Source organism: Corythoichthys intestinalis, chromosome 7 (genome assembly GCF_030265065.1).
Source record: "Corythoichthys intestinalis isolate RoL2023-P3 chromosome 7, ASM3026506v1, whole genome shotgun sequence".
Classification (NCBI taxonomy): Eukaryota; Metazoa; Chordata; class Actinopteri; order Syngnathiformes; family Syngnathidae; genus Corythoichthys; species Corythoichthys intestinalis.
In genome coordinates this window covers 23,283,401-23,306,100 of record NC_080401.1, presented here as the reverse complement: position 1 = coordinate 23,306,100, position 22,700 = coordinate 23,283,401, and the positions used below count along the sequence as shown (strand labels likewise).

General features: G+C 38.3%; 1 protein-coding gene across 7 annotated transcripts in view; it reads right to left on the bottom strand.

The window, feature by feature from the left end:
* Positions 1 to 22,700, bottom strand: part of LOC130918526 (cAMP-specific 3',5'-cyclic phosphodiesterase 4D-like) — a 172,059-nt gene that overhangs the window by 43,973 nt on the left and 105,386 nt on the right. Inside the window, exon 1 of one of the 7 annotated variants that reach the window (XM_057840284.1) lies at positions 14,069 to 14,640. The exons of the other annotated variants lie outside the window; for them this stretch is intronic. Within the exon in view, the coding sequence (XP_057696267.1) occupies positions 14,069 to 14,202 (134 nt within the window). The 5' untranslated portion in view covers positions 14,203 to 14,640. Of the gene's footprint in view, positions 1 to 14,068; positions 14,641 to 22,700 lie in introns of those variants that run through there. 7 annotated transcript variants of the gene reach the window in all.

Here is a 22,700-nt window from a genome sequence, read left to right as displayed (position 1 = left end):
TGATATTTTTCCAGATTGGAGGCTGGAAACTCTGACTTTCTACCTTCCGAAAATGCAACATCAGTCTGCTAAGTTAACTGTCCGCCGGCAACATGTGCATTTAGATGCTGTGGAAACAGACAGAAGAAATGGAAAAGGAAAGTTTCCATAAATTCCCTTTGAAGAACGAGGAACAATATAAAGTGGTTACTTGCTGATCACTACGACATAAAAAATCAGCGGTGAAAACAAAGCGATGCGATATCACTCCGCCCTGCTCCTTTGCAGAGCTTCTGGATAACAAATGTTGCTGTTCATATTGCAATTGATGTCTGAAGTGTGCATAATTACAGTGTGGCTTATAATAATTTAATATAAAGGAATATTTTTTTCTTTTTTTAAACAGATATTTTAAATTAGGTTCAACTATGGTATCTAGAATTTTTTTTATTATTATTTATAAAAAAACAAAAACAAAAAACGCTTGCTATAAAACCAATGGAATAAATTATTACATGTTTTTCTTTTTAATATATATAATAGATTTTTACATATTTAATTCAAGTATTACCATATTCATATATTCAGATGTAAATATTCACAATTTTGACTTGTATTGTATTCTTTCCCCAAATTATTGAGTGCAAATTATTAAGTCTGGTATTTTCCCACATTAAGATGCTCACATTTGATCAGCATACTTCAAGTTCCGTACAATCATTCCAAAACATTTCTTCGTGTTTAATATTTTTAAAAAAATCATGAATGGAATTAGTGAACGGCAGACCTGCATTGATTACTGTATATAATTCATAACTTGGAAAATGCAGGGAAAATGAAACGATTAGAATGATAGCCACAGAGTGTGTAAAATTTTCATCACTCGGATGATTTTATAAGCCTTACATGGAAAAACAATCTTTTTATTATTTCATTACTTTTACTAATAATCTTCATGTCTATTTGGAGTTTATTTGTCTATTTGTGAGGGTGTTTGGCGTTTAAATGAGGACTTTAATTCTCTGGTAATTTAATTTGTATGCAATTAAAATGGATCACTTTACACTGAAATGAAACTAATCTTTCATGAATTTCTGTCAACTAAATTGGCAAGCAAATACAGTAGTATTTTAGTTTATTTTACTTTAGCAATAGTTCAAACTCCCAGTAGACTTTTGAGAACTAAAAGACTAATCCTAGGGAGACTTTAATCAGTCCTGAAGTGCGTGCAACTATGCTAAAAGTCAGAATGTCAGGATGGAAAATGGCAACAGTATATGTGTGTGTATTGTTCTCATGGGAACCGCAGCTGGGGGATTTAAGTAAGATTCTCTTATGCATGCTAGAGTGGTACAGATGTTATTTGATTCGGAATGACACAGGACTGGTGTCAAAGGTCAACCCACACATATCTAAACACACGCTACCTCCTGTTTTCATTTCTCGTAGCGTGGGAATTGGCCGGGAGGCCTCACACATCACACCAGGAAGGAGGCAAGAGGTGAGGAGGAGGGATGCAAAACAGATGAGAGAACGCTGCCTGGAGTGTGTTAGCATGACAGCTGTTAAAGACTGTATATTGTACATTCAGTAGGATTTGTTTTCTTTGAGTTTCAAGAAAATTCTAAATTTAACCCAAAAGTAGCAGGAAAATAGCATACTTTGAGTCATGTTTAATGTTTAACTGGTCTTTTCTATGACTGTAACTGTGGCGGGGTGGGGGTTACCAGGCTACAGAGTGGACGAACAACCCATGTCACAAGTTTTTAATACTGAAAAGACCCAGTGAGCATCAAAGCAAGAAAGCCTATGACGCCCCCTGCTGCCTTTCCATAGTAAAGTTTCAGCTGATGGACAAAACATTATAACATTCCATGAAATAAAATCAATGTTCCTCCAGAAGTGTGTCATATTACATTCCACCTAAGCTTAGCTGTGTTTCATCTGGGAACGCCCATTTCCTCAAAACGTGAATGAATCTGATAACACCTTTGAAGTGTATTAATGTCCACAGCTGTGAATGTGATAATGGCTGCTTGTTTGTCTATGTGTGCCCTGCAGCTGACTGTCAATCTGAGCTGTATCCAGCCTTTAGCCCTAAGTTAGCTAGAATAGGCTTCACTTTAACCGCAACCCTGATTAGGATAACTGGTGGAGGAAATACAGAGAAAAAAACTCATGATGCGTCTTTTAATACAACTAATGCTACAGATGCCTACTTCAAGCTGGTGAGCCTGTTGCCCTCCTCACCAGTCTGTCCGACCACAGTGGACTACTGTCAAAACAGCAAACACTCACCATCCAACATCAACATCTGATCTCAGAGCAGCTACACGTCTAAATATAGCTGAGGCGAGGACAAGATCACGTTCAAGGCAGGTCATTAGGTCTGCTTATTATATATACACGCATATAATGGACATACAGGTCCATTTCTTTCATGTTTTCAGCCTACTCGCCGCCTTGGGTTGAGATGCCCAAAGATACAGTGGTATGAAAAAGTATCTGAACAGTTTGGACTTTCTCACATTTCTTCATAAAATCACCATCAAATGTCTTATGATCTTTGTAAAAATCACACAGATGAAAATACAGTGTCTGCTTTAACTAAAAGCCCAAACATTTAAAGGTTTTCATATTTTAATGAGGATAGCATGCAAGCAATGACTGAAGGGGGAAAATAAGTAAGTGAACCCTCTGCCTGAGGAGATTAAAGAGCAACTGAAACCGATTTTTACCAAACATTTTAAGTCAGGTGTGTGCCCAGTCATGAGTGGTTTAAAGCCGGGCAACACTTTTAAATCTGGATTTATGGAGGATAGCTGGGGAAAATGGCGGCCGCTGTGTCTGACCACACTCGAAGTTGAGGACATCGAGGATGTGTACCTGTTCATAACGCTGCTGGCTGTGATTCTTCTGCAAGGGCTCGGAGCCCACCTGATTCGTCGGATCATCATAAAAGTGAGGAATGCCAAAGGAGATCAGTGGAATTGACCACTACCACAGTGAGCGCTATAGCTGGAGTGCACGCCAGCCTCAACAAGGCCTGTAATGATATATTACAGGTGACCACGACCTAGCTGCATCCAATACTGCTACAACCAGAATGGTAATGAAAATTACCACGAAGCTGCGCAACTTGGAGATGAGTGCTTGTCGGAATGCAGCAAGGAATGAAGATGGGATGGCAACGAGGATTAAATCGACGAAAGGAGGTGGCGGACACGGCCTGCCATCGGTCCTCAGCTATTCCCTATCTTCTGGATGGAATCAACAGAATGAACTAACCTCACACTGAATTATGAACTAATCTGCAGGAATTAATCAACATAACGAACAAATCGCTGCAATCGATAATGCCTATTGGGAAAATGAACAAACAAGGGGAGGGGAAAAAAAACTGTAATCATCACACAATCTGAAATGTCAAAATTGTTATTTGATAATTCTGCGTCCTATGGTATACTAGGGCGGGATTAAATATGTTTCGGCTTCTCCCGTCAGCCCTTTTCTTTTCGGGTTGAACTGAATGTAAACACAAATAAATGCTGTATGTTTGGCTCTGTCACACCTGAAAAGGAAATAAATAAAGACAGAAAACTGCCCTGCCCACTATAAAACACACACCTGGTAAGAAATGTCTTGCATTGTCTGATGTGCATCATGGCTAGGGTCAAAAAAGCTGTCTGAACACCTGCGATCAAGGATTGTCGATTTGTATAAAGCAGGGAAAGGATACAAAACCATCTCTAAACGTCTGGATGTTCATCAATCGACAGTCAGAGAAAGTTTCTGGAAATGTAGAGTTTGGCACTGTTGCTTCTCTCAAAGGAGTGGCCGTCCACCAAAGATGACGCCAAGAGTTCAGGGCAGAATACTCAGAGAGGTAAAAAAAAAAGAACCCTAGAGTGTCTGCTCAAGACTTGAAGAAATCACTGGCACAGTCCAATATCTCTGTGCACACATCAACTATATATAAAACTATGGCCAAGAATGGTGCTCATGGGACGACTCCACGGAGGAAGCCACTGCTGTGTAATAAAAAAACATTGTTGCTCGTTTAATGTTTGCCAAAAGGCACTTGGACACTTCCCAGAAGTTTTTGAAAAATATTTTGTGGACTGATGAAACCAAAGTTCAATTGTTTGGGAGTAACACACAACGTCATGTGTGGAGGAAAAATGGAACAGCTCACCAACATCAACACCTCATCCCCACTGTGAAGCATGGTGGAGGGAGCATCATGATTTGGGGCTGTTTTGCTACCTCAGGGCCTGGACAACTTGCAATCATTAATGGAAGAATGAATTCAAAAGTTTATCAGGATGTCTTGCAGGAAACCCTGAGGCCATCTGTCAAACAGTTGAAGCTAAAAAGAGGATAGATGCTGCATCAAGACAACGATCCAAAACACAGAAGTAAATCAACTTCAGAATGGTTTCATAAGAACAAAATACACATTCTGGAGTGGCCAAGTCAAAGTCCAGACTTGAACCCCATTGAGATGCTGTGTCATGACCTAAAGATAGCGATTCATGCCAGACATCCCAGGAATCTGATTGAACTACAGCAGTTTTGTAGAGAAGAATGGGCCAGGTTCAGTCCTGATCGATGTGCCAGACAAATCTGCAGCTACAGGAAGCGTCTGGTTGAAGTTATTGCTGCCAAAGCGGGGGCCAAAAAATATTAAATGTCATGGTGCACTTACTTATTTTTTTACCCTTCTGTCATTGTTTGCATACTTTCCTCATTAAAATATGAAAACCTATATATATTTGGTGGTTTTAGTTAGAGCAGACACTGTTTTTTTATCTGTGTGATTTTGACAAAGATCAGATTACATTTGATGGTGATTTTATGCAGAAATGTGAGAAATTACAAAAGATTCACATACTTTTTCATACCACTGTATTAGAGTATTGGGTTTCTATCCATAGTATAATCGACACAAGAAGAAAGTCTCCAGATATCATAAAAACAAAGACACATTTCTATACAAATATTTATCATGCTGAAAAATGCTGTCACCATACAGACAAAAAACAGATTATAATGCAAGTGAATACATTGCAGCGGATATCCTCAATTTTCTAAACTGTTTATTCAGCGACTTTCCCAGCTAACTTAGAGAGTTATGCTATCGCCCGCCAGTCACAGGATACGTATTGAGACAAAGAACCATTCACACGGACATTCACACTAACAGTGAGTGCACTGCAGCATACTTTTTAAAATCAGATAATTGAACAGAAGCAATTTGATTAGACAATTACTGTATAAGCATCCCTTCACTAGTGTTTTTATAGGCTACATACTGTAGAATAGGGGTTGGGAACCTATGTCTCGCGAGCCATATATGGCTCTTTTGATGAGCGCATATGGCCCTCTGCCAAGCTGTCATCTTAAATGCGGAACCCGCTGGCTGGCTTGACATGAACCAGCTATGATGAGCTGATGGCACATTTGCACTTTAATCTTGGACACTACAAATGTGCGTCGCAATAATATGCTTCAAGTCGGGTTGCGCGGGGATGGGCGAGATCGCCTCGTGCGTTAAAGCGGAAGATCAGGATTTTTGACATTAGGCTTAATCTTCGAGTTAGCGGGGGTTTAGTTAGTTGGTGGAGTTGATTTCAACAAATTCCGTTTCGTTTGCAAGTTATTTAATAGTTTCAGGGCTCCGGAGTGGCTAAGCTAGGGCGAGTCAATGGCACCATTATAGCATGCCAATAAAAAACAAGATATGCACACAGGAAAATCATCGATGACCCATGGAATCAATAGTGTTGGCTATGTTTTCAGGATAAAGTTTTTAAAACTTACCATTGCAGGTCAATAATTGCAGTATGAACAGGAACATTTGTAATCTAGAAGCTCTGCAGAGGAGCAGGGCGGAGTGGTATCACATCGAGTTTTTTTCACCGCTGATTTTTTATGTCGTAGCCAGCAGCAAGTGACCAGTTTATGTTTTTCCTCGTTCTTCATCGGGAATTTGTGGAAACTTTCCTTTGCCCGTTTCTTCTGTATGTTTCCACAGCCTCTAAATGCACATTTCACCATGTTGCCAGCCGTCAGTTAACTCAGCAGACTGATGCTGCATTTGAGGAAGGTGGGAAGTCACTTTCTAACCTCTGATCTGGAAAAATATCATTAGTACGCCTCAACTATTTGACCGCTTATGAGAAGTCAGGTTAGCTGGGGGTCAAAATGTCTTTTGAAGGCCAAAATAAAAAACAACTTGTGGCGATCAGCCATCTTTGCTGTTTGCATTCAGCTGGAATGCTTTAAAGTCGCAACTGGTACCCTCTGAGCGGGATAAGTCCGACTTCTCACCTTCCTCGAATGCAGCGTGAGAATGACTGACTGAAACTCCTCTTTATCGGGGTTGCATTATGCATCTAAAAAAAAAAAATAGTCCTGCAGAATGAAAAAAATTACAGCAGTTTGGTGTGACATTGTTTTGGCCGCCTGGGTGTTTTGAAACAATGATCTGTGTTTTGAATTTATTTGACTATGTTGGATATGTTCGTAGATCTGTATTGTTTTTTTTATTGGCATGCTATAATGGTGCCATTGACTCGCGCTAGCTTAGCCACTCCAGAGCCCTGAAACCAACAAATAACTTGTAAATGAAATGGAATTTGTTGAAATCAACTCCACCAGCTAACTAGACCCCTGCTAGCTCGAAGATTAAGCCTCATATCAAAAATCCTGAACTTCTGCTTTAAGTCACCACTCGGCCAGCGGCGGGGTCAGCCCCTCCTGACTCGATGCCGGGCGAACTGGAGTATATAAAAAAATACATACGAGAAAACTAAACCACGAAAGGGAACCGCATGGAAACCCAAGTCACATAGGCATTTCACTTTTGTGACTTTTTGGTACGTCAAATTTTCGCCACTTCAAAGAGAGTGAGACTCACGAAACGACCCCCAAAAAGGCTCTGCCTGTCTCAGCCAGTGTTACTGCCATGTCCCCCTGGTCGTCCCCGATTGTGGTTTCCTATTCCAGGAAATATATGCGGTGCCACACCATGTTTCTATTTGTTATTTTCCTTGTGGTGAGTGCACAACTGCGCAATGATTGTAACAACCCAAGTAACGATGTTAGACTTTCTTTGTCGTTTGCTCAAGATTTATTTCAATCGCAACTCGGCGACTGCTCGTAAAAGCAGAGCATGTCCACCCTCTGCCTCCCGTGTAATGCATTCAAATGCATTCACGAAAGAAACAGTGCTTACAAAATGGACTCAGACAAACTGGCAAAAGAACATAGAATATACAGTGTGTGTTTATATACATACATAGACATAGACACACACTGTATGGCTCTTGTGGAATCACATTTTAAAATATGTTGGGTTTTGGCTCTCTCTGTCTAAAAGGTTCCCGACCCCTGCTGTAGAAGATATAATAAAAATTCCCATCTCTTTCAATTTTACGAACGCAACGCTCACCATCTTCAATAATGCCATATTGGCAGAGCAATTCAGCCATTCTTGTATATGACGTTTATAAAGACAGTATGAATTCCCGATTCCCACAGAATTCACACAATGACGGCAGACTCTCAAAGCAATTTGCCAGGGAAATTGCACCCCTTTTTTGCAGTCTGACCATTTATATATAATCAAAATGGATATTTCTGGACTACCTCAAAGGTTGATTCAATCCTCCATGTAGAAATTGGTCAAGGAGTCTATAGGCAGTGATTACCTCTGTCGGTCCAGCAGCGCAGAATTCAATACAGTGGCTGATCAGTATTGACATCATTAGAAGCAGGAACGAACAGTCACATACTTCGCCAGAACCACACATAAAAATACACACAGTGCAATGATTACCCACCCGGTGGTCCAGGCCGAGTTTTGGCTCAGCCATCGATCCAAAAATCGAAGAGCCTGACATCACACTGATACACAAACTGGGAGGGCTAGTCCAGGCCACACTCACACACATACATTGACACACACAAACACAGACCCTACCTGAGCTGCTAACGGGCCATGCTGCACTCTGCTCTAATCAGGTTCATGTAGGACTAATTGGCACCTTTCGGTATACAGTGATTGCGTCCGACAGAGTCACGATTATGCCACTTCTTCCTATAATCAGCTAAAGACAACTAAAGAGCAGCCAGTCCTCAAGCTCACAGTGGGACAGATGTGGCAAAAACACACCGAGTCTGTTTTCCTTGAGGCTTTTTCTGTTGTCTGATGTGTTTATTCTTTTCAAACTGATAACCATGTAATGAAAAACTATCTACAGTATAATTTGGCCTGTTATTTTAAAACTATTCCCACAAATCACTGTCAAAAAGAGAGGATTGTTCATTATATCCTTTTGACCAGTTACAAGTTACTGCTTTATTTCTTTTTAAAATGTATTGATTTATTTCCGTTTCAGGCGTAGACAGGCAACAATCCAAACGTACAGCATTCGTGTTTACATTCAATTAAACCCGAAAAGGGCTGACGGGAGAAGCCAAAGCTTATTATATCCCATCCCCAGTACACCATAGGACGTATATTATCGAATAACAATTTTGACATTTCAGATTGTGTGATGATTACAAGTTTTTTTTTCCCCCCATCCCCTTTTTTGTGTATATGCTCATCTTCCCAATAGTCATTGTCGATCACGGCGATTAGTTTGTTTTGTTGATTCGATCCGGTAGATTAGTTCAAAATTCAGTGCGAGTTAGTTCATTTTGTTGATTCAATCCAGTAAACTTATCCTATTCTTCATTTACTTGCTGAGCCAATCTGTTTAGGTTATCACCTGCACAAAAAATATTTGTGTCATCAGCAAAAAGCACAATTCTTAATATATTGGAGACCTTGTATATATCATTTATATATAGTATAAACAGTTTTGGCCCCAAGACAGAGCCTTGAGGTACGCCACATGTAACTTCAAGTCTATTCGACCTGTTCCCACCAATTGTCACATATTGATATATTTTAAATAAATAACTACTAGGGTTGTTCCGATCATGTTTTTTTGCTCCCGATCCGATCCCGATCGTTTTAGTTTGAGTATCTGCCGATCCCGATATTTCCCGATCCGATTGCTTTTTTTTGCTCCCGATTCAATTCCAATCATCCCCGATAATTTTTCCCGATAATATACATTTTGGCAATGCATTAAGAAAAAAATGGATAAAACTCAGATGAATATATACATTCAACATACAGTACATAAGTACTGTATTTGTTTATTATGACAATAAATCCTCAAGATGGCATTTACATTATTAAAATTCTTTATGTGAGAGGGATCCACGGATAGAAAGACTTGTAATTCTTAAAGGATAAATGTGACTTTGTATATTGTGACTAAATATTGCCATCTAGTGTATTTGTTGAGCTTTCAGTAAATGATACTGTAGCCATTTAACCGTTCTGCCCAAATGCATGATGGGAAGTGCAACCATGACTGTGCGTAGTGGCACCAATTGATATATCTTCTCTGCGTTGGGAAATAACATAGGGTGCTAAGAAAAAGATCAACTACTACCTTTCTTCCCCACATTGCTTCCCATGATATTTCTAATTGATGAGAGAGGGATTGTAAGGCTTTAGCCATTTAAAAAAAAGCTCCAAAGACTGCCAAAATTCACTCTACTCATTTTACGCTGCCTTTTAGCTCTATATATAGGTAAAATGGCGCCATTATAGATTGAACGCGACAATGCGTGAGTGGGTCGTGCAGCGCATGCGTTAATTGCGTTAAATATTTTAACGTGATTAATTTAAAAAATTCATTACCGCCATTAACGCGATAAATTTGATAGCCCTACTTTAAGCCAAAACTAAAGACTCTGGATGAGTGTAAGACATTTTGTCTGTAACGTTAAATACAATTAGAAAACGATTTAATTAAAAAATATATAAATATTTTTAAAAAAGGCATGTTCGATATTTTTTTGCCGATTCCGATACTTTGAAAATGACGTGATTTGATGATCGATCGGGACATCTTTAATAACTACGTATCCAGTCTAACGCTACACCTCTAATTCCCAAGCTCTCTAAGTTGTCAAATAATATATTGTGATTTACTGTGTCAAATGCTTTTTTAAATCCCAAAAAATTCCAACAGAATACTGCTTTTGATCAATCGCATCCGTAATAATTTCCACTGACTGTGTCAGTGCTTGTGCAGTAGAATTTTTTTTTTTTCTAAAACCATACTGACTATCGTTTAGTAAGTTATGCTTTGATATGAATTTGTCTAGCCTATTATTAAAGAGTTTTTCAAGGATCTTGGATAATGGATATATAGTTGAGAAGGAAGAGAAAAGAAGAGGGGACACTATTCTACAAGTTAATATAGCTGATTATAATGTTGTAACACCAATTTTCACATACAGTATATAACCAAACATGCAGCATTTTACTTTTTTTTCCTTCTGCTTTATTATATTAAGTTGCTTCCATTGCTATTTTCACATTTTATTTTTCTTATTCGCACACAAAGACATATTCCAATATCGTTGTTCACTACAATCACAATAAAGAGGATATTCTACTGGGTATGTTTTACTATGTTCTCGTCCTTCTTTAACCTCTTAGAACACATCATCTTTTCCCCTCAGTTGATTATCATTCAGATTCAAGGTCCCAGTTGCTATCTCACTCCTGTGGTCTACAAAATTACTGGACAGTCAAACAATGACACTTGCTGACGTCAGTCGTACCTTCATGGCTGATACACAAAGAACAATTAATCACCTAGCTGGTCTGTAATTTTTTCACCAGATATGAGAACACAAAGGATGACTGAAACTCACTGATCTTGCATTTGATTGCATGCAATTGGTGTCTCATCACAGAAACATTTAAACTAATGTGTTGTTGGCGCAATACGTGGTGCTCTCAGTAGAGCAATGAACAACCATAGAGTTAGAGCCTGACAAGCGGGAACTCAGAAGGTTCAGTCCAAATGGGTACCGTCCAAATGGCTGCTCAAATACAATGAATTGTCAATTATAATCACGTCTGACTCATTCAAAACCCTCTGGCAAAGCAACTCTTCATGAAGTTCATACTACATTACAGCAACCAGTTACGTATAACATAAAGACTGGTATTAGTGCTGCAACGATTAATCGATTAACTCAAGTAATTCGATTAGAAAAAAAGCTTCAAAACAAATTTTGCTGCTTCGAATATTCGTTTAATTAGAGTGGCGTTGCAATGTTTTTTTTTTTAAGGTGTTTGCATTTTGTTTTATTGTTTTGGGTGGATACACTGCCCTCTACTGGCAACAGTGAACATGAAACTCATAACTCATTTAATATGCCTGAATCCAGCTGCTCCCTGTTAAGACCAACGTAAGGTAAGTTTTTGTTTGAGCTAATGTTTTCTGTTATGCATTCGTAATTTAGTTTATAGGTATATTTGGCCGTATTTTGTTGGAATATTTCATTTTTGCTATTTTAATATTTTATATGCAATATTTTATAGCGTTTAAGCTAGGAGACTTTGGCTATGCAAGTTAGCCAGTTCTTCTTTTGTTGTACTTTGATCCTTATTTATTATTTTTTTCATACCCTTTGAGGCTAAACTCAGGTATTTTAATTTATTTTTAAATGAAAGTGCAATCCTGCATAGTTTGAAGAAAAACCCAGGAAATTTTTTTTTGTATTGGCATTGAATGCTCTTTTGAAAGTGCAATCTTATCAAGCCTTTGTTTTATATCTCCTAAAATTTGTTCTGAAATGCATTAAATGTTCCTAATCCGATTATTTGATTATTCGAACTCACTAGCTGATAGATTAATCGACTATTAAAATAATTGATTGCTGCAGCCTTAATTGGTATACAATGCCCAAGCATGTAGGAAATGCACATTTCAGCCATTGAACATTAGGTGAATATTATTATCTAGATCCCTATGATGAACAATGGGTTACTGTATTGTTGTGTTACTATCACTCTAACAGTGTCAATCAAAATTCCTAATTATTGCCTAGTACAATTTCATCGAACCTTTATACAGTATTTGATTATTAAATTGAGCAAGTGGTCATAATGTTACTGTATGGCTCGGTATATGTCAAAACACGACCTCTGATCTCCTCAGCAGTGAGCTGTGCGTCATTTCTCAGTGTGATGACACAGGCTGAGGCCCAAAGGGCTGGCTCAACTGCTGTGATGTCACCAAAGGTCACAGCTCATTGTACACAGACATGCCATACCCGTACATATTGCATGTGACATTTCATTGCCTTTCTTTTAAAAATGATAGCTTTAGATTTTTTTTTTATATATACATATATATATATATATATATATATATATATATATATATATATATATATATATATATATATATTATATACACATATGACCATAGTGTCCAGCTATAATATTGTGAGCAAGTAGTTTTATTATTCAATAAATATCTTATTACTTAAAATCTTACAACAAATAACCATTGTTTTGGTTGTCACATGTGGTTTATTTATCCATCATGTCCATAAATGTGGCTGACTGTGCGCCCATTAGCTTTGTCTCCATCATTTTACCAATGTTATAGCCTAAATTTACTTTGAACCTCCTCTTTCTCCCACACGATGAAATGCCTTTCTTTTAAAAGGCACGGTTGTGAAAATAAGTGGCACTTCCTTTTGTAAACTGGAAGGCACATGTCTATTTTTTCGCAAAAACACACAAACAATACTGAAACTTGTGCTGGCTAAAATTGTTCACATTGATATGATTATTTTTTAAATAAAATTTCACCTGGAACAACCACTGATTGCACATAATTCAATCCCGGCACAATTAACACAAAATCAGTGCTGTTAAATATAAAATTAAAAACTAGTTAGATTTAATTATTACAAAATTCATATCCATCTGTTTTCCACATTTGTCTAAAACACTTTATCTAAACACATGCATGGATGATCTTGCACAATCTTATGAGGAATAAGTGATTTGTCTGAGGACCGTGATGAATAATATGGTGGAAATTACTATTTATGGAGCATGCTATTAATAAGAAAACACTTAGCTTTTCACGCCAAGTCATGTATTTAAGAAGCACTCAATAACCAAACCCTATGAAATCGACCTTATCACAACTTCAACCTTTCAGTCAGAGTACTGAGTACAGAGAACTGCTTGATATTGGCTATCCATCCCTTTTCTTTTCTTTTTTTTTTTGATATACAAATGTAACGATAAGCAGCTCGGAAGATGAATGAATGAATACATATACAAATGTAATATAAATGTGTCTTTCTCTTTTTGTAGGGATTGCAAGATATTACTACAGCTTTAAGTAATGGTGATTCTAAAGGTGTGCAAAATTACTTGTAAAACAAATGTAAAATAAGTGATTTTTAAATTTCAGGGCAATCTCATCAGACAGTGCAACTGTAATTATTCACACATCCAGTTGAACCTTAGTCTTTCAACAGCCAACTGTTTGAAATGCTTCCAGTTCAGAATGGTTTTAAATCAGAAAAAGGATGCAAACAATGGTTAATTAAAGACTAAATAGTCCTTAAGTGTGAATGTGTCGATTGTTCGTCTATATACACGCTGCTGCTAAAGTAATCTGGAATAAGCTCTATTTTACCCGTGACCCTAAACAGGATGTATACGAAATATATTTCTGTAAAAATAAAATGCCCGAATTCCCGTAGCAAGAGGACAAGATAAGGCTTTTTCAAGCAATTATTGTAAACAACAATGAATTTCAACCAGTAGGCACTAAATCTAGCACATTGTACAAATTAGGACTACTAAGAAATTATTCAAATCCAATATAATTGCCATTCAAAACATGCTTATCTTGAAACAGTCCCGATATTAGTAACAGGTTGTGTATGTGAATTTTGCATTTGACAACACTTAAATTGAAATTGGTATAAACAAAAGCTACTATTTCACAACTATGTTGTAACCAAACAGGTTTGATAATTCATTGATCAACTCTAAGATTTGAAAGCAAAAGCACTGAGTGAGGGACTTCCTAATGTGTGTCATAGATTCCATCGTTTTGTGGTTACGGTTTTGTGGTTTGAAAAACAAAGTATTACAGTTTGTGCACTGATGCTATATCTTGCCTACCGTCTTCGTTTCTGCACGATATCGATGGGTCTATTGACAGCACACGGTGAACCGCCGATATTCCCATTGCGCATTTTCAAGTATCGGTCCTGGAATGATGGGGCTAGATACACACAGTTAGTAGGCAAACTCATGTTTGTAGTTGGTGGTTGGGGTGCCCTTTCTTCTTGTTTTCTGCTAATCCTTCCCTTCCTTTTCTCCCGGACACTCCGCTACTCCTCGACTCTTGTGTGCACTTTCCTTTCCCCTCACACCACACCGGGTTTCCTTTGACGCACGGACAGATGGAGGAAAGCCCTCCACGGTGTGTTTCAGATGCATGCCTCCAGTCCAAAGCGCAAAAAAGCCAAGATAATGAGGGTTTTAAAGAGCCAGTTCCTCAACTCACTGTTTCGTGTGGTTCTGAAGAGCTGGACAAGAACCGAGAAAAAGATCTAGGCGGTTTGTTTCAAATCTAAAGTGAGCGGAACTCTCTGAGGATACACTCCTCCCTCTCTCTGCCCCTTTACGGCTCGTTCTACTTGTCTCCTCCTTCTAGACACATGGCCAGAGTGTGCCTTTAAAAAAACATATGAACTATGCGCATGTGTATGTACAGAATGTGTTTGTGTGGGGGTGTGCATGGGGGGAGGCGGGGGGGTGACAGGGGAAGAGGAAGGTCTGTGGTTGGGCAACTGAGTGTGGTTGTTTTAATTGCATCACATTTGCCTGAGCAGTAAGTTTCTTTAAGCAGTGACAGAACTGTACAGTGTATCACAAAAGTGAGTACACCCAATGCATTTCTACAGATATTGAAGTATATCTTTTCATGGGACAACACTGACAAAATTACACTTTGACACAATGAAAAGTAGTCTGTGTGCAGCTTATATGATAGAGGTGATTTATTTTCCCCTTGAAATAACTCAAATTATAGCCATTACTATCTAAACCCTTGGCAACAAAAGTGAGTACACTCCTTAGACTCTACGTACAGCCCTAAATATCCAAACTGAGTACTGCTTGTCATTTTCCCTCTAAATGTCATATGACTCGTTGCAGGAGTGCTGTCAGCATTGCTGCAGAGATTGAAGAGGTGGGGGGTGAGCCTGGTAGTGCTCAGATCATACGCCGCACTCTACGTCAAAGTGGTGTGCATGGCTGTCACCCCAGGAGGAAGCCTCTTCTGAAGACTGTACACTATATATATATATATATATATATATATATATATATATATATATACATATATATTAGTACTGCAACGATTAATCGATTAACTCGAGTATTCGATTAGAAAAAAATATTCAAATTAAATTTTGTTGCATCGAATATTTGTTTAATTAAAGTGTCGTTGTAATAGTTTATTTTGAAAGTGTTTGCATTTAGTTTTATTGATTAAGGTGAATACACTGCCCTCTGGTCTGCCTCATTTCACATGGCTGAATCTAACTGCTCCCTGTTAAGACCAACGTAAGCTAAGTTTTTGTTTGAGCTAATGCTTTTTAATGCATTTGTAAATTAGTTCATAGATATATTTAGCCGTTTTTTGAAAGACTATATGTCTGAACCATTTGTTAAGAACATTGTAAAAAAAAATTAGCATTTTATAGCATTTAAGCTAGCGGACATTTGCTTTGTAAGTTAGCTGATTGTTCTTTTGTTGTACACAGATCCTCATTTATTGTATTTTTTTATACCGTTTGAGGCTCCGCTCAGGTATTTTGATTATTCATTTTCCTTATCTGATTACTCGATTATTCGAACTAAGTAGTTCATCGATTAATTGAATACTAAAATACTCGATAGTCGCAGCCCTAATGTGTGTATATATATATATATATATATATATATATATATATATATATATATATATATATATATATATATATATATATATATATATACATATATATATATATATTAGGGCTGTCAAACGAATAAAATTTTAAATCGAGTTAATCACTTATTATAAAATTAATTAATCGTAACTAATCGCAATTCAAACCATCTATGAATTATGCCATATTTTTCTGTAAATTTTTGTTGGAATGGAAAGATAAGACACAAGACTGATATATACATTGATTCAACATACTGTACACAAGTACTGTATTTGTTTATTATAACAATGAATCACCAAGATGGCATTAACATTCTGTTAAAGTGATCCATGGATAGAAAGACTCGTAATTCTTAAAAGATAATGTTAGTACAAGTTATATAAATTTTATATTAAAACCCCTCTTAATGTTTTCGTTTTAATAAAATTTGTAAAATTTTCAATCAAAAAATAAACTAGTAGCTTGCCATTGTTGATGTCAATAATTACACAACACTCATGCTGCTGAAACCCATAAAATCAGTCGCACCCAAGCACCAGCAGAGGGCGACAAAACACAAAAAAACACAAGTAACAAGTAGATATGACACTGCTGTCATTTTAATCTGTTTGAGCGGGGCATGTGCGTTAATTGCGTCAAATATTTTAACGTGATTAATAAAAAAATAAATTACCGCCCGTTAACGCAATAATTTTGACAGCCCTAATTTATATATAAATATGTATATATTTTGAGGGGAAAATAAATAAACTCTATTATATAAGCTGCACACAGACTGCTTTTCATTGTGTCAAAGTGTCACTTTGTCAATGTTGTCCCATGAAAAGATATACTTAAATATCTGCAGAAATGCGAGGAGTGTACTCACTTTTGTGATACACTGCATGCGGAGCATTTGTAAAGGTTCAGAAAGGGACTGTTAATTAATAGTGCAGTCTTAGTATGGCAAAATTGTATGCTATAATATACACAAGCATATTGCTTTGAATTTTCGCCTGGGCCTTCCATTGTGGAGTTTACCCATTATAACCGGGTAAGCATGCATGGGTTTTCTCTGGGTACTGTGGTTTCTTCAACCTTGTGTCCTTAACCAACACTGCATTATTTTAGGAATGTTCCCAAAAATGTGCTACTTAGGTGAAATGACAACCCTAAATTATCCAGAGGTTTGAGTATAAGTGGGTGTTTCTTTGTCTAAGGGGCAGTTTACATGGCGACTCTGCGACACCAAGATGCAATGACTGTGTTGCGGAGTGGCATCACATTCATATGGTGTCGGCGAAGACGGAAGGCAAAGACGCAAAACTTGGAATCCTGCCTCCAAAGTGGAAGGATTATTCGATTGTGGGAGTGCTGGGGGGGCTTGCTCTGCATCCACATCAATGGAACGCCGATAACGTCAGCACTCGCACACGTCACATTGGGCGTGCGCAGTGGTGCTACTAAACATTAAAAACAGCAAATGACTGAACGTCTGCTATAATTTACTGTTTTAACAATATTTTTAATTCAAATATGTTGAATGTTTCAAGTTTTGTGCCTTTTGGAACAAAAGAAAAATGCAATTGCTTGGAGTGGGTGGGCATGTTGTCTTCCGGGCTGAAGAGGTTGTTGGGGTCAAAGTGCATTATTCGCTGTTGCCTTGTAAATCTGCACGCCCCCCTAGGGCCTGGCATAAATACTACTTCGTTTTGATGTGGAATTGCGACATTGGTTGAATGAAGATAGAACCATATAGATGCAAACATGAAAGTTTTCGTCTTCTCGGAGAGTCACCATGTAAACGGCCCCTAAATTTGCCCTGACGAGCTTGTGACCTTAATAAAGACAAGCGCTTTAGAAGGATCGATCGATGGCATTTGTACATGCACAAAGAAAAGTAATTGGACAACACAAAAGCACCCACTGCAACTTTAAGAGAGAAATAAAATCTTACATATTACCGGACACGTCTGCGGTATGGATCCGCCAAGATATAGCGGTGGAGCCAATCCGTTTCTATTCTATCATATTGTTCAAATTATACTGGCCACATATGGATGGTTTGGGCTATTTTCAATTTTTTGTCGGATATGCATCAGATGCAGAGCCAGGCCTGCAGTCAACTGGCTAGGTGCTTATTCATGATTTCAACACCAGCGAACATGGACGATGAACGATTCATTATGGAGGTGGAAAGTCACAAAGTTTAAAAAGGAATCTGCATGGAACACCATAGCAGAAGCGATGAGGATAGACAGTGAGTTATGCAAGTTATGTCATTAAAACAGTAATTAAATAGTAGAGAACGGGTTGTTGACGTGGTCGGGGTGTTACATACCCAAAATTGAGAAAAATTGTTCAGTCAAATCAAGTCCACCTCTCTCTCTCTGCTTCTCTATTGAGTACAGACTATGTGTTTGTCGTTGTTTATAATGCCACATTATCGTGCACAATCACACGAGAGCTCACGACGGGAGGGGGCTGCTGGACCGCAGTTGTGCGCAGCCGGTATGGTTTTTGACGTACTGCGGGGCACACAGTCAACACGGAGATTGGCAAATCCGTACCGCAGACGCGTCCGGTATAATTTGGCCTTATGTCTCCACTTTTACAAGGAGGAATCTCAGCTTGCATTAACATTAAGATAACCAGAAGACATCAAACTATTTTGACTTCCATTTGCAGAGCTCCAGACTAACATGTTTTACTAGGAGCACAATGGCCCCCTAATTTTTTTTAAGGGCCCAAGCAAGACTCAGGGGCGCACACTGTAAATCAACATGCAAAGTTTTCTTCTTATTTTCACAGTTTAACCAACAAATACTTCATAATAAATGGCATAAAACTAAAAACCTATGAATATATATTTTATTCTCCATCAGTTTTGACATTGACAAGCATACTGCCTAGAAATTAGGTTAAGATGGGAATTTTGTTCTATTTCTGTTGCTGTCACCTGGCATTACAACCAATCAGCAACAGATTTATTAATTGACAAATTACCTGCAAGGACACAGGCCAACTCGGAAACTGACATCCACACACCACACTTTGTCAACATGGAGGAGCTGTCATTTTAGCAGTGTGCGACCAGCACATACTTGATGATACCTCTCGGAATGATTCCCGGGACATGAATAAAAAAGCCGCAGTATGGAAGTTGTTAGCGCTCAGAATTTTTTTTCAAAATGCCCTCCAAATTCATAGCAATTCAGAGATGAGCAATGACGCATGGTAAGAGGGCGGTGTGTGTTGCTTGCCGCTGCAGTCGCATCACGCCCCGTGTGTTGGTTTTCAGCTCAACGGCGAGGACTTTCGCATTTCACCATCGCCTCCATTGTGTCGATCCCCTGAGTTTGACTTATTCTCTCCGTAGCCTCCTTCGAAACAGTGCCGGTGGGTTTGTTGGGAAGAATGAAGTCACTAATGCCCCTTTCCTACTGAAACTAGTGGGTCAACGCGCGTTTTTTCCAAGCCGATGCAACCCACTAGCAATTGGTATTTGGCACCTTTCCCATTGACAAAAAAAAAAAAAAAAGCTGTGTCTCTTTTTTTTCACCCGTCTACCCCCCCACCGCTCCTCAGCCATGCGTAAGGTTACGCTAAAATGCGCGTCGACAAATGCGACCGAATTCATTCAGTTCAAGGAAGTAAACAATGCAGAGCAACATGGAAGTCTCCTTTCTGTTTCTGTTCTCTGTTTTCCTGCTTTTTACTGCCCTCAAAATGACCGAAATGCAGCAAAGGATCAACACTCTGCTTGTGCTGAGGCAACGTAGGCGACGTGAATTCTTCTTCTTCTACTAGCTTCGTTATGAGCATCGACGTAACTACGGTTGTGGGGCGCGTTCAATGGGAGGCCACGGGTACGTTGTTATGACGCATCACGTAAGAGCCTACGTCACCACGTAGATTAGGGTGTTGACTGTTGACCCGGGGTTTTGCTTTCACACTGAATAACGATCAGAGCCAAGGTAATTTTAACGCGGTCGCTTGGCGGGTTGATTGACACGGGTCGAGGCGGGTCGCTGCACCTTTCCCACTGCTACCAAAAGCCGATAGTTAGTGGGTTGACATGGGTTTTTTGGCCAGTGGGAAAGGGGTATTATTGTCTTTTTCGCCATTGTTTGCAAGTTTTCCCGCTACCCCGATTATAACCCGCCCCACAAATCTGTCACCTACACCTTTTTTCTCTTCTACTGTATTTTAGGTCCTCATATTATCACCAACAAGTAGATTTGACCGTGAAGGAGCTTGTCAGGAAAAAAAATGCAATGTTACTGGTCAGGCATGTGCAAGTAGATGAAAACAATACTCGCACTGGCTCTAATTTTAGTCGCAAAACGCAACCATTTGGTTGGAGGCTGGAGCCCTGACCTGTCAAGATAAAATTAACTCTTCTAAGAAATGCCAATGGGATATGCAAAGAAATTGCTTAAATTTTAGGCTCACCAATTAGATACTGCCTAGGAATGAATGGACTTGCTGGACCTGGTATGCCATCAAATGACCGGCTCGCTGCTGTCGCCATCACAGACAAATATTTGTTTTTTGAGACATAGGGCAAGGGGTTGACGCAGACGTGTTGGCACGCACATCGTACAGAAAAACGGATCAAGAGGGGAGGGAGCCACAAGCACCCAAAAACCTCAAACCATTCAAATTATGACGGTAATGATGGTTACGGAAATTTGTTGAACTTCAGTATGAAAAAAATTTTGAAACGACATCGCTTGTGAATAAATGTTTATATTTATTGGGTTCAGACTACATGTGGTTATGCTAGTTTGCTATTAGCAGATTTTTACTCCATTTTAACATATTTCTAAATATTATATGCAACATTTTTTTTCCCCAGAAATGAAATAAACCATCTGTCAAACTTCAATCATGGATTTTCCCTGAGCCCTCTTGTTGTGCGCAACTTGTTAACCCATAAAGTGCAACTGATTATTCACTGCCAGACCTTCTTAGGCAAAATAGATTGGACGTCTTATTACATAAAGGGCCTTGAAACATGATCGATCACTTCCAGGGCACGTAGAGCCGTCAATGGCGGCCATTCAGTCTAGGGGCAACTTCCACCAAATTCCGATTTTTCCGCACTGTTTCAAGCATAAATAAAAAAAAAAAGTGTGATCTGGTTGAGGTTTGTCATTTATGATGCTTAGATTTGATTGCAATCACTTTAGTAAGTTAAATCATTTTGCAAATTATACCTTATTTACAGGCATCTGGGCTGTAAAAAATATTTGAGACAGATGTGTCCAAAACTTTAAATTACAACACAGGGATTTTCAAGGTTAGAGGCCTAGTTCAGAATGTGCATTTTTACTCATTACAAAGTAAAATAGGAAATCCCTCCATTTTTTACACCACCCATCATTTGGTTTTGGGTAACATTGAGCCTATCCCAGTATACTTTGCCCTTATTATACTCTAGACTGGTTGCCAGCCCAACAACAACACCAGAGAGACAGAAATGCTAACCACGATCCCAGTGCTGTCTGCCAAAATTGAATTGCATGGGATATTAATTACCGGTAGTTCAAATCTCACTACTGGATTACACAAGAAAGAACAGTTGACTTGACTCCATCCTGCTTACAAATTTGCCCTTTTCTGCCAAACCAGACACACCTTCAACTCCTTCCACTCATGGCCACTTCCTTCCTTTTGTCAAGCGCTTGTGAAACATGCTTGGACCTTTAAACAGATGTTGGGATGGATGGTAGATGAGAAGGAGGTGTTTGTGACGCCACAGTGTAACTGAATCCACATGTCAAACAGCTTCTGCAACCCAGTTGGATAATGGCTCCTATGACAACATTATTTCTGCCAATGAGAATAAGCTGTGACAGACAAGTAGGATGTATCTGAACTTGTGTGTTTTGGAGATCACAATGTGTAATATAGGTGTAAATGTCTACTTCATAAACTAATAAAATCGTAAATGTGAAAACATTTCTTTGAAGAACTCAGTACAGTGCACCTCCCACCCAACATTGACATCAGTATAATAATATGTGATAAGTTTGCGTATTTAGAAAAAATAAACTATTACTATAACAATGACTGTTTTAGGCAATAAAAATTAAGTGATATTGTTAAAGAACAACAACTACATCTATGCATTCTAAGAATACTCACTAACCATGTATCATTTTGCCTATGGTATATAGTATTTGCCATTTGATTATTTGTAGAAAACAAGCACATTTTTATACAACACTATCCATTCATGTTTTTCCATGACAAGATTTAATATTAAAATGATAAGCTTTGAGGTAAGTAAAGTAATTTCAAATCCATGGTAAATGTATCATCTTGAGGTTAAATGACAATGTATCAATTACCCGACTGGCTCGAGGTTATTGCACAGATTGAGAAGCAGATTGATTTGATGTCATAAGCAATTATTTTATATTTTAGAATTTACTTCTATCTGCATTATGCATCTATTATCGAATGTTTTCATTCCAAAACAATTACATATAGGATAGTATTTCTGACAGAACTGTGCTCAAGTAGGTGTCATAAGGAGAAAGTGATATTAAAAATGTTGCAGCAAGATAAAAACAAAGGCGGTGAATGTTTTGGGCGTCATCTTGTGGAGAAACTTAGTCACTGCTGCAGCAGTCAGAAAGCCAATACGGTAATGTACAGTATACGTAAATAATTTGTATACAGTATTGTGCATATACTACAGGACTGAAATGTACAACGTCAATGTCAACTTGAGTAGATTAATTATATCAGACATAAGAGCAATAAAACGTCTGTGTTTTGAATGATACTGTCAAAGTGAAATAAAAAATGTTTATAAT